General features: G+C 53.2%; 1 protein-coding gene across 1 annotated transcript in view; it reads left to right on the top strand.

The window, feature by feature from the left end:
- LOC105482094 (myosin IF) overlaps positions 1–10,688 on the top strand; it is a 59,967-nt gene extending 49,279 nt beyond the window's left edge. Inside the window, exons 20-28 of the mRNA XM_071088017.1 lie at positions 504–618; positions 712–881; positions 3,405–3,550; positions 3,953–4,099; positions 4,282–4,430; positions 5,657–5,755; positions 8,708–8,903; positions 8,991–9,160; positions 9,608–10,688. Coding sequence (XP_070944118.1) covers positions 504–618; positions 712–881; positions 3,405–3,550; positions 3,953–4,099; positions 4,282–4,430; positions 5,657–5,755; positions 8,708–8,903; positions 8,991–9,160; positions 9,608–9,684 — 1,269 coding nt within the window. The 3' untranslated portion in view covers positions 9,685–10,688. The remainder of the gene's footprint in view (positions 1–503; positions 619–711; positions 882–3,404; positions 3,551–3,952; positions 4,100–4,281; positions 4,431–5,656; positions 5,756–8,707; positions 8,904–8,990; positions 9,161–9,607) is intronic.
- Positions 10,689–16,623: the final 5,935 nt, after the last annotated feature.

The raw sequence follows: 16,623 nt of genomic DNA, 5'->3' as shown, positions 1-16,623 counted from the left end.
CTTTGGTTTTTTGTTTCGTTTTTTTTGAGATGGAGTTTCGCTCTTGGTGCCCAGGCTGGGGTGCAATGGCGTGATTTCAGCTCACTGCAACCTCCGCCTCCCGGGTTGAAGTGATTCTCCTGCCTCAGGCTTCCGAGTAGCTGGGATTACAGGCGTCTACCACCACGCCCAGTTAATTTCTTTTTGCATTTTTAGTAGAGATGGGGTTTCACCATGTTGGTCAGACTCCTCTCCAACTCCTGACCTCAGGTGATCCACCCGCCTTGGCCTCCCGAAGTGCTAGGACTACAGGCATGATGAGCCACTGCACCCGGCCCCTTTTTCTTCTTTTCTTTTTCATTAAGTGCCACTACAAAGATCCCCCCTCTTAAAAAAAAAAATTAGCACGTGTGTGGGGGTGGGTGAGCAAAAGTGTGTGAGTAGGGCAAACCCAGGGAAAACCCGGAACTGCAGGCCCTGGGGAGACACCAGGATTCACCCTTGCCCCCCCGACGCCCGCCCAGCTTTTCCTCCTGGAGGAGGTGCGAGAGCGAAAGTTCGACGGCTTTGCCCGAACCATCCAGAAGGCCTGGCGGCGCCACGTGGCTGTCCGGAAGTATGAGGAGATGCGGGAGGAAGGTGAGAGGCTTTGGGTACACAGCGCAGAGTGGGGGCGCAAGGACCTGGAGGAGCCGCGTCAGGAGCTCTGCCCTCCACCCTCTGTCCCCGCAGCTTCCAACATCCTGCTGAACAAGAAGGAGCGGAGGCGCAACAGCATCAATCGGAACTTCGTCGGGGACTACCTGGGGCTGGAGGAGCGGCCCGAGCTGCGTCAGTTCCTGGGCAAGAGGGAGCGGGTGGACTTCGCCGACTCAGTCACCAAGTACGACCGCCGCTTCAAGGTGAGGCACTAGTGGGTCGGACGGCAAGACCCTGGCTACAGCCTGGCACCCTCACCTGGCCCAGATGCACCTGCCCACAGGCTTAGATCCCACAGACTAGATCCATCTGTTCCATCACAAGTATACCCTCATCTGGCATAGACACACCTGCCCACAGGTATCTGTTCCCCAGCCTAGATCCACCTGTTCCATCACAGGAACATCCTCACCTAGCCCAGGCACACCTGCCCACAGGTATACACTCAAGTACGGCAGACACAGCTGTCCACCAAACATGCACTTGTAGCCCAGACACACCTATCAGATACACCCCTGGCCAGATGCATCTCTCCACAATCTCACAATCATTCACCTTGTCCAGAAACCCCAACCACGGGGCCACCCTTGCCTATCCTAGACACGCCCATCCACTAGGTACACTCTCCCTTCAACCTAGAAATTAGATATACCTTCACCTGGCCCAGATACACCTGTCCACAGGTGCACTCTCGCCTGGCCCAGGGAGCCTAGTCCATAGGTACGTGCTGTCTACAGAGATACACCACCTGACCGGTGCACTCATGCTTGGCATAGACAGCTGGGCACCTCCACCAACAGACACATCCTCTTCTGCCCCAGACAGCCCTAAACCTAGGTGTACTCTAATCACCTAGCCTGGACTCTCTTGTCCAGAAGTACACCCAGACTTGGCCTGTTTACTCTCACCTGTACCTGGGCAGGCCAGGTACACACTCACTTCACCCACATCTCATGTTCCAGAGAGTCACCTAGCCCAGTAACTCACCCTACCCACCTTAGACAGGCTATGTGTGGCAGGTACACACTGAGATAACCTATATACCATCTTTACCTGGATGGATATTCTCATATGGCCTGGACACCCTCACCTACCTTGGACAAGTTTTATGTGGCAGACGCCTCCTCACATGATCTGTACAACCTCACATACCATACATACAGTGTTGGGTGTCTTACCTGATCCACACACCTGCTTTGGACAGGTCTATGTGGCAGGTATGCCCTCTCAGGTGACCTGTATACCATCACCTGAAATGTTTTCACCGAGACAGGTATCCCCACTAGACCCAGAGAACTCTGAGCGCAGGCCAGCTCAACCGGCTTGCACATTCACCTGCCTTCCTGTACAAACTCATAAGAGTTCAGATACGCACCTGCTCACTTCCTCTCATGATCCAGATACTCCTATTTACCTGACCTGTACACCCTCACCTGAACCATAATACCTTCACCTGAGCTGGCTACAGTCACATGGCCCAAGCACTTTCGCCTGGTCTAAGCGCTGTCATCTGGGCTGGGCATCCATGTCCAGCAGCTGCCTTACCTACCCAGCACCTGTTCACTGACCCAAACACCCTTTTCTAGCCAACCAACCAACCAACACATTCCCACCTGACCTCCTTCTGTTTTTGTTGTTGTTTGGTTGGTTTTTTGTTTGAGACGCAGTTTTGCTCTTTTGTGTGTATGAGTCAGAATCTTGTTCTGTCACCCAGGCTGGAGTGCAGTGGCACAACCTCGGGTCACTGCAACTTCTGCCTCCCGGGCTCAAGCGATTCTCCTGCCTCAGCCTCCCAAGTAGCTGGGACTACAGGCGCGTGCCACCACACCCGGCTAATTTTTTGTGTTTTTAGTAGAGATGGGGTTTCATGGTGTTAGCCAGGATGGTCACGATCTCCTGAACTCGTGATCCGCCCGCCTCAGCCTCCCAAAGTGCTGGGATTACAGGTGTGTGTCACCGCGCCCAATCTGTTTTATTTGTTTTTGAGATGGAGTCTTGCTCTGTCACCCAGGCTGGAGTGCAGTGGTGGGATCGCAGCTCATTGCAATCTCCACCTCCTGGGTTCAAGCGATTCTCTTGCCTCAGCCTCCTGCGTAGCTGGGACTACAGGTGCCCGCCACCACGCCCAGTTAATTTTTGTATTTTTAGTAGCAACAGGGTTTCACCATGTTGGTCAGCCTGGTTTCGAACTCCTGACCTCGTAATCCGCCCACCTTGGCCTCCCAAAGTGCTGGGATTATAGGCGTGAGCCACGGCGCCTGGTCCTCCTTCTGTTTCTTATATAACAACTCATGGCCAGGTGTGGTGGCGCACACCTGTAATCTCAAACCTTTGGGAGGCTAAGGAGGACAGTTTGCTTGAGCTCAGGAGTTCAAGACCAGCCTGGGCAACAGGGCAAAACCCTGATTCTACAAAAAATACCAAAATTAGCTGGGCATGGTGGTGTGTACCTGTGGTCCCAGCTACTCAGGAGGCTGAGGCTGGTGGATCACTCAAGCCCGGAAGGGGGAGGTTGCAGTGAGTTATGATGGCACTACTGCACTCCAGCCTGGGCTACAGAGTGAGACCCTGTCTACAAAACAAACAGACGACTCATACACTTTCACCTGGAGGGATCCCACCCTCCTCACCTGACCTGCCAGCACCACTCCTCTGCCTGGGGTGGGCCCTCTGTGGCCAGGCTGGCCAGGCTGCAGACACCGGCCTCTAATCCTGCATCCCCGCAGCCCATCAAGCGGGACTTGATCCTGACGCCCAAGTGTGTGTATGTGATTGGGCGAGAGAAGGTGAAGAAGGGACCCGAGAAAGGCCAAGTGCGTGAAGTCTTGAAGAAGAAGCTGGACATCCAGGCTCTGCGGGGAGTCTCCCTCAGGTGAAGCCAGGTCCCTACCTGCCGCACAGTCACTCGCACCTGTCCCCTGGCTGCCCTCATTCTAGTGACCCCGTCTGTTACCCTGACAATCTTACCTGGTGCCATGCCTGTAGCCCTCTCATGACCCCACCTGTCATGTTCACCTGCCCCCTACGCTCACGATCCTTGGGTGCCAAAAGCTGCTGTCCTGCACCTTACCCTCTTACTAGACCTCACCTGGCCCTCTTTTGTAACCACCTCTCCCACTCCTTGCCACATCCCTCTTTTTCTCCTACCTGGTCACCCCTGACTTGGCCCTTAACTGACCCTTCCCTAAATCCACCTTCAGCCACCTTCACCTGTCACTCTCACCTGTCGCCCTCACCTGTGTCCCACCTGACCCTCTCACCCGCCCCTCCCCAGCACGCGACAGGACGACTTCTTCATCCTCCAAGAGGACGCCGTCGACAGCTTCCTGGAGAGCGTCTTCAAGACCGAGTTCGTCAGCCTTCTGTGCAAGCGCTTCGAGGAGGCAACTCGGAGGCCCCTGCCCCTCACCTTCAGCGACACGTACGGCCCCGCCAACCCCAGCACCATTTCGGGGTGGTCTCGGCGCGGAGCACCCTCTCCCGCTCCACCTACCCGGCCGAACTCCGCCTCGGCCCCGGCCCCGCCCCTGCCCCGGAACAGCGAGGGTGGGATGGGGCGGGGGACCCCGGCCCGCGCCCCCAAGCTTTCTTCTCTCCCCACAGACTACAGTTCCGGGTGAAGAAGGAGGGCTGGGGCGGTGGCGGCACCCGCAGCGTCACCTTCTCCCGCGGGTCCGGCGACTTGGCGGTGCTCAAGGTTGGCGGTCGGACCCTCACCGTCAGCGTTGGCGATGGGCTGCCCAAGAGCTCCAGTGAGTCTGCGCGGCAGAGGAGGCGGGGCAAGAGAGCGGACCAATGAAGGCTTCAGAGACGGGGAGAGGGCGGGGCCAGCGAGGCTGGTTAAGAGTGGACAAAGGCCAGGAAGGGGAGGGTCGAGAGAGAGAGAGAAAGAGAGACTTTTTTGAGGTTTTTGAGGGTTTTTTTTTTGAGATGGGAGTCTCGCTCTGTCGCCCAGGCTGGAGTGCAGTGGCGCGATCTCGGCTCACTGCAAGCTCCGCTTCCCGGGTTCACGCCATTCTCCTGCCTCAGCCTCCCGAGTAGCTGGGACTACAAGTGCCCGCCACCACGCCCAGCTAGGTTTTTGTATTTTTTAGTAGAGACGGGGTTTCACCATGTTCGCCAGGATGGTCTCGGCCTCCCAAAGTGCTGGGATTACAGGCCTGAGCCACCGCGCGCGGCCCGGCCTGTTTTTTTTGTTTTTGTTTTTGTTTTTTGAGGCGGAGTCTCATTCTGTTCTGTCGCCCAGGCTGGAGTGCAGTGGCACGATCTTGGCTCACCACAACCTCCGCCACCTGGGTTCAAGCGATTCTCTTGCCTCAGCCTCCCGAGTAGCCGGGATTACAAGCGCCTGCCACCGCGCCCAGCTAATTTCTGTGGTTTTAGTAGAGACGGGGTTTCACCATCTTGGCCAGGATGGTCTTGAACTCCTGACCTCATGATCCACCCGCCTCGGCTTCCCAAAGTGCTGGGATTACAGGCGTGAGCCACCGCTCCCGGCCAGAGAGAGAGACTTTTAAAGAAAGGTTGCAACCAATGAGTGGGCGTGAAATGTGGAGGCGGGACGTGACCATGGAGGAAACCAATCAAAACAGTGGGGCAGAGCCGGCAGGATGGACCAGAGTGGGCAACAGCAAGGAAGGGGCGGGTCTAGAGAGAGAGAAAGGCTGTTAAGGGGAAGACATGACCAATGGGGGGGAGAGAAATGTAGAGGGGTGTGGCCAGAGCGGCAACCCTGGAACCTGGTAGCGATGAAGGAATGTCCTGAAGTGGGCGGGCCCAAAAAGCAAGGCCAGTGAGGTGTGGGGCACTTGGGGGCGAGGCCAATTAGTGGGCGGAGCCAATGTACCTGTACCTAAGGGGCGGTGCTAATGGGAGAGTCTGAGGGGGTGGGGTGCGAAGTAACCTCAGAATGGACTAGACTTGTGGGCGGGGCAAAGAGCGTTGTCTATCACTCAAATCCCTGACACTCTTCTTTCAGAGCCTACGCGGAAGGGAATGGCCAAGGGAAGACCTCGAAGGTCGTCCCAGGCCCCTACCCGGGCGGCCCCTACCCGGGCGGCCCCTGGGCCCCCGAGAGGTGAGGAGCTGCGTCCCTTGCTGTCTTCCCTTGTGTTTTGTGGGTCCCATGGCTTAAACCAGACCTTAAGCAAACGAAATCTAACAAATACAGTTTACCACTTACTTCTCTGTCCAAAACTCTCCATAGCTCCATGTCTCCCATAGAATAAAGGCTAAACTTAGTTTGGCATTCAGAGCCCTTCAAAACCCAAACCCAGCTAACCACTGACATCTTCTCTCCTCCTACCCTACACTCCTGCCCTGCAAACTACATCTGTTTGTTTGTTTGTTTGTTTGTTTTTTGAGATGGAGTCTCCCTCTGACGCCCAGGCTGGAGTGCAGTGGCACTATCTCGACTCACTGCAAGCTCCGCCTCCCGGGTTCGTGCCATTCTCCTGCCTCAGCCTCCCGAATAGCTGGGACTACAGGTGCCCACCACCATGCCCAGCTAGTTTTTTGTATTTTTAGTAGAGACAGGGTTTCACCATGTTAGCCAGGATGGTCTCGATCTCCTGACCTCGTGAGCCTCCCGCCTTGGCCTCCCAAAGTGCTGGGATTACAGGCATGAGCCACAGTGCCCAGCCTCTTTTTTTGTTTTTTGTTTGTTTGTTTTTTTGAGACGCAGTCCAACTCTTGTCTCCCGGGCTGGAGTGCAGTGGCAAAATCTTCAGCTCACTGCAACCTCCGCCTCCTGGATTCAAGCGATTCTCCTGCCTCAGCCTCCTGAATAGCTGAGTTACAGGCAAACACCACCACGCCTGGCTAATTTTTGTATCGTTTTAGTAGAGGCAGGGTTTCACCACACTGGCCAGGCTTGTCTCGAACTCCTGACCTCAGGTGATCCACCCGTCTCGGCCTCCCATAGTGCTGGGATTAACAGGTGTGAGCCACAGTGCCTGGCCTCAAACTACATCTTCTTTTCCCAACCCACCAAATTTATTCTTACCTCCAGGCCTTTGGACCATTTCTCTGCTACTCTCTCAAATTCCCATTCCATTTGTTGAGCTCTTATGTATCCACCAAGACTTACCCACAGAAGCCCTTCTACAGAGGAGAGGAGGAGGGAAACTTGCCCCTGCAAAGCTGCTCCTGGCCCGGCCAGGTGGCTCACACCTGTAATCCCAGGACTCTTGGAGGCTCAAGGCAGGAGGATCACTTGAGTTCAAGATCAGCCTGGGCAACATAGCCAGATCCCGTCTCTACTAAAAATTCTTTTTTTTTTTTTTTCAAGACAGAGCCTCGCTCTATCACCCAGTCTGGAGTGCAGTGGCACGATCTTGGCTCACTGCAACATCCACCTCCCGGGTTCAAGCAATTCTGCCTCAGCCTCCTGAGTAGCTGGGACGACAGGCATGTGCCACCATGCCCAGCCCTTTTTTTTTTTTTTTTTTGAGACAGAGTCTAGCACTGTCACCCAGGCTGGAGTGCAATGGTGCAGTCTCAGCGCACTGCAACCTCTGCCTTCCGTGTTCAAGAGATTCTCCTGCCTCAGCCTCCCGAGTAGCTGGGATTACAGGCATGCATCACCATGCCCAACTAATTTTTTTTTTATCTTTAGTAGGGACAGGGTTTCACCATGTTGGCCAGGCTGGTCTTGAACTCCTGACCTCGTGATCCACCCACCTAGGCCTCCCAAAGTGCTGGGATTACAGGCGTGAGCCACCGCACCTGGCCTTTTCTTTTCTCTTTTGAGACTGAGTCTCGCTCTGTTGCCCAGGCTGGAGTGCAGTGGCATGATCTCGGCTCACTGTAACCTCCACCTCCCGGGTTGAAGCAGTTATCCTCCTCAGCCTCCCGAGTAGCTGGGACTACAGGCGTGCACCACCATGCCTGGCTAATTTTTGTATTTTTAGTAGAGATGGAGTTTCGCTATGTTGGCCAGACTTGTCATGAACTCCTGACCTCATGATCTGCCCACCTTGACCTCCCAAAGTGCTAGGATCACAGACTTGAGCCACCGTGCCTGACCTAAAAATTCTTTTTAAATTAGCTGGGCAAGGTGGTGTGTGCCTGTAGTCCCAGCTATTTAGGAGGCTGAGAGGGGAGGATAGCATGTGAGCCTTGGAGTTGGAGGCTGCAGTGAGCTATGATCTCACCACTGCACTCCATCCTGGGCCACAGAACAAAACCTGTCTCTAAACTAATAAAAAATAAATAAAGCCAAGTGCAGTGGCGCATGCCTATAAAACCAGCATGTTGGGAGGCTGAAGTGGGAGGATTGCCTGAGGCCAGGAGTTTGAGACCAGCCTGGTCAACATAGTGAGACCCCATCTCTACTTTAAAAATTATAAAAATCAACTGGGCATAGTGGAGCATACCTGTAGTCCCAGCTGCCCCTAAGAGGAGGCTAAGGAGGGAGGATTGATTGAGCCCAGGACATCAGAGTTGCAGTGAGCTATGATTGTACCACTGCACTCCAGCCTGGGCAAGAGTGAGACCATGTCTCAAACAAATAAAAGTAAAAAATAATTTTAAAATTCTTAAAAAAGCATCTGTTGGCCAGGTGCGGTGGCTCACACCTGTAATCCCAGCACTTTGGGAGGCCGAGGTGGGCCGATCATGAGGTCAGGAGATCAAGACCATCCTGGCAAACACGGTGAAACCCCATCTCTACTAAAAATACAAAAAAATTAGCTGGGCGTGGTGGCAGGTGCCTGTAGTCCCAGCTATTCGGGAGGCTGAGGCAGGAGAATGGCACAAACTCGGGAGGCGGAGCTTGCAGTGAGCCGAGATTGTGCCACTGCACTCCAGCCTGGGTGACAGAGCAAGACTCCATCTCAAAAAAAAAAAAAAAAAAAGCCTCTGTCTAGGCCCTCCTAGCCCCAGAGCCCCTCTGTCTGGCCCAATCCTTACCACACTGGGTTGAGAGCATGGCAATCTCCTCCCTCAGACTGGGAACTTGGAGCCAAGTCCTCCTCAAATCCTCCTAGCATCACCCTAATACATGTCTTCATCCTTGCTCCTGCCACAGGCATGGATCGCAATGGGGTGCCCCCCTCTGCCAGAGGGGGTCCCCTGCCCCTGGAGATCATGTCTGGAGGGAGCTCCCACCGGCCTCCCCGGGGCCCTCCGTCCACATCCCTGGGAGCCAGCAGACGACCCCGGGCACATCTGCCCTCAGAGCACAACACGGAATTCCTCAACGTGCCTGACCAGGGCATGGCCGGGTAGGTGGGGTGGGAGGGCAGCCCCAGGAAGTGGGCAGGGGGTAGGGGAGTGTCTGGGGCTGTGACTCAAACCCCCTGTGCTCACAGCATGCAGAGGAAGCGCAGTGTGGGGCAACGGCCAGTGCCTGGTGTGGGCCGACCCAAGCCCCAGCCTCGGACACATGGCCCCAGGTGCCGGGCGCTGTACCAGTATGTGGGCCAAGATGTGGACGAGCTGAGCTTCAATGTGAACGAGGTCATCGAGATCCTCATGGAAGGTGTGTGTACCAGGGCAGAAGCTGGGGTCAGGGGAGCGGTAAGAACCCTGACATCACCAGGCAGACCCCACCACTGTACACCCTCCCCACGGGAGAACAGAGATAACAGACGGGTGAGGTGGCTCATGCCTATAATCCCAGCACTTTGGGTGGCTGAGGCAGAAGGATCACTTGAGGTCAGGAGTTTGAGACAAGCCTGGGCAACCTAGCAAGACCCCATCTCTACAAAAGATTTACCAAAAAAAAAAAATTCTAAGAGTGGAAATGGCCGGATGCAGTGGCTCCCAGCATTTTGGGAGGCTGAGGCAGGAGGATGGCTTAAGCCCAGGAGTTCAAGACCAGCCTGGATAACATTAGGGAGACCTCATGAACAAGACAGACGGAGCAGGCATGAGAACTTTCTCCAGGGCCAGCTAGGGGCACCTCAAGCTTTCCTCTCTCCCACAGATTCCTCGGGCTGGTGGAAGGGCCGGCTTCACGGCCAGGAGGGCCTTTTCCCAGGAAACTACGTGGAGAAGATCTGAGCTGGGCCCTGGGATTCCGCCTTCTCTTTTGCCCGCCTGTCTGCCTGCCTGCCTGGTGGGGAGCCAGGCCCTGCCAATGAGAGCCTCATTTACCTGGGCTGCAATGGCCTAAAAGTCCAGTCCTCTGGCCTCCAGTCCTGCCCAGGCCCTGAGTCTGTGAGTCACTGCTGCAGCCCCCACCCCTGGGCCCTGATCTTCCCCCAACATCACACCCGCTCCGCTGCCCATTCTCCACTTCTGCGTGTGTCAAACGGGACTAACAGCAGAATCTACCTCCCAACTGCCATGTGATTCAGAAATGAGTCTTGAGTCCTGTGCTGTTGGCAAAGTGCCAGGCACAGTTGGGGGGAGGGGTCGTTGACAAGCGTGACTTTGCTCATTCTGTCATCACTAAGGCAATAAATGTTTGCCAGGTGAAAGCATGAGTTAACTTACTACGTGCCCAAAAAGAACAGTGTTTTCACAACCCTGTGAGGTAGAAGGACCCCATCTTACAGGTGGAACGATGGAGGTTCAAAGAGGTTCACTGACCCAACACTGCACAGAGCCATGCCTTGTATTCATATGTGGCCACAAAGCTTGAATTTGTCCCAGTTTGGGCCGGGTGCAGTGGCTCACACCTGTAATCCCAGTGCTTTGGGAGGTGGAGGCAGATGGATCACTTGAGATCAGGAGTTCAAGACCAGCTTGGGGCCGGGCGCGGTGGCTCACGCCTGTAATCCCAGCACTTTGGGAGGCCGAGGCGGGCGGATCACGGGGTCAGGAGATTGAGACCATCCTGGCTAACACGGTGAAACACCGTCTCTACTAAAAAAATACAAAAAAAAACTAGCCGGGCGAGGTGGCGGGCGCCTGTAGTCCCAGCTATTCGGGAGGCTGAGGCAGGAGAATGGCGTAAACCCGGGAGGCGGAGCTTGCAGTGAGCTGAGATCCGGCCACTGCACTCCAGCCCGGGCGACGAGACTCCGTCTCAAAAAAAAAAAAAAAAAGACCAGCTTGGATAACATGACAAAACCCTGTTTCTACTAAAAATTTAAAAAAAAAAAAAAAAAAAAAAAAAAAAAAAAAATTAGCTGGGTGTGGTGGTGCCTGCCTGTAATCCCAGCTACTGAGGAGGCTGAAGCAGGAGAATCACTTGAACCCGGGAGGCAGAGGTTGCCATGAGCCAAGATCACACCACTGCACTCCAGCCTGGCAACAGAGCCAGACTCCATCTCGGAAAAAAAAAAAGAAATTGTCATGGCCAGGCACAGTGGCTCACGCCTATAATCCCGGCACTTTGGGAAGCCAAGGCAGGTGGATCATGAGGTCAGGAGTTCGAGACCAGCCTGGCCAACATGATGAAACCCCGTCTCTACTAACAATACAAAAATTATCCGAGTGTGGTGGTGGGCACCTGTAATCACAGCTACTCAGGAGGCTGAGGCAGGAGAATTGCTTGAACTCGGGAGTGAAGGTTGCAGTAAGCCAAGATTATGCCATTGTACTCCAGCCTAGATGACAGAGTGAGACTCCATCTCACAAAAAAAAAAAAAAAAAGCCAGGTGTGGCGGTGGGCGCCTGTGATTCCAGCTACTCAGAAGGCAGAGGCAGGAGAATCGCTTGAACCCGGGAGGCAGAGGTTGCAGTGAGCCGAGATTGCACCACTGCATTCCGGCCTGGGCGACAGAGCAAGACTCCATCTCAGAAAAGAAAGAAAAGAAAAGAAAGAATTTGTCTCAGTTTCCCTTCCAGAAACTGTATCCCAAATGGTCCAGCAGGTCCTGTTAGTCTTGAAGCTACAGCCACCAAACCCATCCGGGACCTGTGGAGAGAGGCAGGTCCCACATGCTCCCACCCTCAATGCACTCTGGGTCACTCCTGCCCCCTGCCCACCAATCCTATGTCTGTGCCCTCTTAGTCTTCACCCAACTGGGGTCAAGACTAGTTCTGACGTTTAAGAGCCCTCATTTCCTGCTGGAGTCTCAGCATTCTAGGGCTCCCTGCAAGGGCAGTTGGAACCTACTGGGAGTCCTGCTATGGTCTGAGCCTAAACATCCTGAAATTTGGGCTGGGTGCAGTGGCTGATGCCTGTAATCCCAGCACTTTGGGAGGCTCATGCCTGTAATCCCAGCACTTTGGGAGGCCAAGGCGGGCGGATCATCCGAGCTCAGGAGTTCAAGACCAGCCTGGCCAACATGGTGAAACCCTGTCTCTACTGAACATACTAAAATTAGCTGGGCGTGATGGAACGCGCCTGTAGTTCCAGATACTTGAGAGGCTGAGGCAGGAGGTGGAGGTTGCAGTGAGCCAAGATTGCACCATGGAACTCCAGCCTGAGCAATAGAGTAAGACTCTGTCTTAAAAAAAAAAAAAAAAAAATCCTGAATTTTGGGAGTGGTTGTGCATGCCTGTAGTCCCAGCACTTTGTGAGGCCAAGGCTGGAGGATCACCTGATCTCAGGAGTTCAAGGCTGAAGTTAGCTATAATCATGTCACTGCGCTGCAGCCTGGGCAACCCAGCAAGACCATCTCTAATACTAAAATAAATCAAATCCTGGCCAAGCATGGTACCTCACAGCTGTGTAATCCCACAGCACTTTGGGAGGCCAAGGCAGGAGGATCACTTAAGGTTTGACCACCCTAGGCAACCTACTAATACCCTGTCACTACAAAAAAATTTTAAAATTGGCTGGGCGCAGTGACTCATGCCTGTAATCCCAGCACTTTGGGAGGCCAAGGTAGGCAGATCACGAGGTCAGGAGTTCGAGACCATCCTGGCTAACAAGGTGAAACCCCATCTCTGCTAAAACTACAAAAAAATTAGCTGGGCATGGTGGTGCACACCTGTGGTCCCAGCTACTTAGGAGGCTGAGGCAGGATAATTGCTTGAACCTGGGAGGCGGAGGTTGCAGCAGTGAGCTGAGATCACGCCACTGCACTCCAGCCTGGGTGACAGAGTGAGACTCCATCTCAAAAAAAAAAAAAAGCTAGTGTCGTGGTGCATGCCTGTATTCCCAGATACTCAGGAGGCTGAGGTGGGAGGATCACTTGAGTCCAGCAGGTCCAGGCTGCAGTGAGCTGTAATTGCAACATTGTACTCCAGCCTGGGCAACACAGCTAAACCCTGTCTCTCTAATAAATAATAATAATAATAATAATAATAATTCTAGCTTTCTAGATTCTAGCTTTCTAAATTATTATTAAATATATGGACACCCACTCCGCACTCAGCCCCTCAAAGAGAAGCCAGTCCCATAGAGATGGGGCCGACTGGTGAGGTCAGGACTGGCCCACAGAAGAGGGGAATTCAGAGGTGGAATGGGCATTGCAGCAGGAGTCAGGAAGGTGGGAGAGGGTCGGTCTCAGCGGATTTGGTTGACAAGCACTGCACAGAGTGATTTAAGCTGTGATGAGCAAACTTCAGGCACAGAAGACCCAACTGGAGAATGGGGCATCGGGAATCCCCAGTACAGCCAGGAATCAAAGCAAGACTAGCGGCCGGGCACAGTGGCTCACGCCTGTAATCCCAGGGCTTTGGGAGGCTGAGGCGGGCAGATCACTTGAAATAAGGAGTTCGAGACCAGCCTGACCCACATGGTGAAACCCCACCTCTACTAAAAATACAAAAATTAGCTGGGCGTGATGCGCACGACTATAGTCCCAGCTACTCTGGAGGCTGAGGCAGGAGAATCGTTTGAGCCCAGGAGGTGGAAGTTGCAGTGAGCCGAAGTTGTGCCACTGCACTCGTCTGGGTGACAGGACAAGACACACACACACACACACACACACACACACACACACACACACACAGCAAGACTGGCCAGGAGAGCCTTCTGCAGAATCTATTCTCCCTTCTGTGCCTGTCTTGGGAAGCTGAGCACGGCTGGAAAAAATCCTCAAGGCTGCAACTGGGTCTCAAGGGCCATTTTATTGCTCAATGATGACACAAAAGTATTTAGCAATCCCTCGAATGACCCTGGTGCTCTCCATCTCTGAATTTCCTTTTTTTTTTTTTTTTTTAATTTGAAGATTTTGAAGATGGGGTCTCACTGTGTTGCTCAGGCTGGTCTCGACCACCTGGGCTCCTGCAATCCTCCCACTTCAGCCCTCCCCCAGTATCTGAGATTACAGGCACGCACCACTGCACTCCAGCATCTGATTCTTGTTGCTGTTGTTTTGAGACAGGGTTTCACTCTGTTGCCCCAGACTGGAATGCAGTGGTAGGATCATAGCTCCCTGCAGCCTTGGATTCCTGGACTCAAATCATGATCCCGCATCACCCTCCCAAAGTGCTGTGATTACAGGTGTGAGCCACTGTGCACGGCCTCATGGGCCATTATCTTAAAGGTTTAGCATATGCATAACAGATATCATCTCCTATCTAGGTTACAGGGCATCTTCAGACTGCAGACCTCAGTCATGTCTGCCCTGCCTGCTGCTCACCCCACATCCTGTTGACTCTTTTACAAAATTTCTTAAGTCCGGTCCCTCCTCTCCCTTCCTTCCTTGGGTCCCTGTGTCTTCTGCTGCCTCACCCCATCCTTCGCCAGATTGCACTACCCTCCCCTGCACACACACACACACACACACACTTCCTCACCCTACATTAAAATGATCTTTGTTTTTTAAAGCAAATGAGTTTTTAACTGAATAATTAAAAGAAAAAATTTTAATTTGTTTATTTTTGTTTTACTCTTATATGTATGTATGTATTTATTTTTGAGATGGAGTCTCGCTCTGTCACCCAGGCTGGAGTGCAGTGGCGCAATCTTGGCTCACCACAACCTCTGCCTCCCAGGTTCAAGCGATTCTCCTGCCTCAACCTCCCGAGTAGCTAGGATTACACGAAGGCGCCACCATGCCCGGCTAATTTTTGTATTTTTAGTAGATATGGGGTTTCACCATGTTGGTCAGGCTGTTCTCGAACTCCTGACCTCGTAATCCACCCGCCTAAGACTCCCAAAGTGCTGGGATTACAGGCGTAAGCCACCATGCCTGGCCTTTTGTTTTATTTTCTTAGAGACACGGTCTTGCTCTGTTGCCCAGGAAGGAGTGCAGTGGCATGAACACAGCTCACTGCAGCCTCTAAATTCTGGTCTCAAGCGATCCTCCCACCTCAGCCTCCCAAAGTGCTGGGATTGCAGGCTTGAGACACCACACCTGAACAGAAAATTTTTTTTTTTTTTTTTGAGACGGAGTCTCGCTCTTTGGCCCAGGCTGGAGTGCTGTGGCCGGATCTCAGCTCACTGCAAGCTCCACCTTCCGGGTTCACACCATTCTCCTGCCTCAGCCTCCCGAGTAGCTGGGACTACAGGCGCCCACCACCTCGCCCGGCTAGTTTTTTGTATTTTTTAGTAGAGACGGGGTTTCACCATGTTAGCCAGGATGGTCTCGATCTCCTGACCTTGTGATCCACCCGTTTCGGCCTCCCAAAGTGCTGCGATTACAGGCTTGAGCCACCGCGCCCGGCCCAAAAAAAACTTTTTTAATTAAAAATCACAAAAGTGAAAACTCAATCTCTCTCCCACTCAAACATCCCTGTTCCTCTCCCTAGTTTTTAAATATCTCCTAAAGGTATTCTCTGCATATAAAAGCCCATAGGGGGCTGGATACAGTAGCTCATACCTGAAATCCCAACACTTTGGGAGGCTGACGCGGGTAGATCACTTGAGCCCAGAAGTTCTAGACCATCCTGGGCAACGTGACAAAACCCCATCTCTACAAAAAATATAAAAATTAGCTGGGTGTGGTAGCACATACCTTTAGTACCAGCTACTAGGGAGGCTGAGGTAGGAAGATCACTTGAGCCCAGGGAGGTTGAGGCTGCACTGAGCTGTGATCACATCACTGCACTCCAGCCTGAGCAACAGAGTGTGACTGTGTCTCAAACAAACAAACAAACAAACAAAAAAGCCGGATGCAGTGGCTCATGCCTGTAATCCCAGTACTTTGTAAGCCCAAGGCAGATGGATTGCTGAGGCCAGGAGTTCAAGACTAGCCTAGCCAACATGGCAAAACCCTGTCTCTACTACAAATACAAACAAAAATTAGCCAAGCGTGGTGGCGCAAGCCTGTAGTCCCAGCTACTTGGGAGGCTGAAGCAAGAGAATTGCTTGAACCCAGGAGGCGGAGGTTGCAATGATCCAATATCATGCCACTGCAAAGCGTCCTGGGGGACAAAGTAAGACTCTGTCTCAAAAAAAAAAAAAAAAAAAAAAACAAAGTGCATTTAAGTACAATTTGCTTTACAGATGGAAATACATTGCACATAAAACCTACAGTTATGGCCAGGTGCAGTGGCTCATGCCTGTAATCCCAACACTTTGGGAGGCTGAGGTGGGCGGATCACCTGAGGTTGGGAGTTTGAGACTAGCCTGACCAACATGGAGAAACCCGTCTCTACTAAAAATACAAAATTAGCCGGGCATGGTGGCACATGCCTGTAATCCCAGCTACTCAGGAGGCTGAGGCAGGAGAATCGCTTGAACCCGGGGGGCAGAGGTTGCAGTAAGCCGAGATCGCGCCACTGCACTCCAGCCTGGGTGACAGTGCCAGACTTCGTCAAAACAAACAAACAAACAAAAAACCTACAGTTGCCTAGAACTCAGCAAACACCTCTTGAATGGCAGCATGATGTATCATAGAGATCTAAGATGTTAGGTCTACCTTACTACCCTCTCAACAGCCCATCCTCCTCCAAGTGACTGCCAGGAATCAGATGATGCGCCTCCCCCTGCTAAAAATTCATCAGTGGTTACAACAGAAACCACACTCCTCTCTCTGCACCACTCCCATGGCCCTGCATGACCTGCCGTGCACCATATTCACTTTCTGACCTCCATACCCCCGCTCCACTCTACTCCAGTGGTGCTCTCATCTCCTCGCTGCTCTTTGACCAAAATAAGCCCGTCCCACCCCACTCCAGGACATCTGCACCAGCTATCCGGTAAAGCCCCCG

The sequence above is a fragment of the Macaca nemestrina genome, chromosome 20 (assembly GCF_043159975.1).
Source record: "Macaca nemestrina isolate mMacNem1 chromosome 20, mMacNem.hap1, whole genome shotgun sequence".
Taxonomy (NCBI): Eukaryota; Metazoa; Chordata; class Mammalia; order Primates; family Cercopithecidae; genus Macaca; species Macaca nemestrina.
This window is presented reverse-complemented; position numbering and strand designations above follow the sequence as displayed.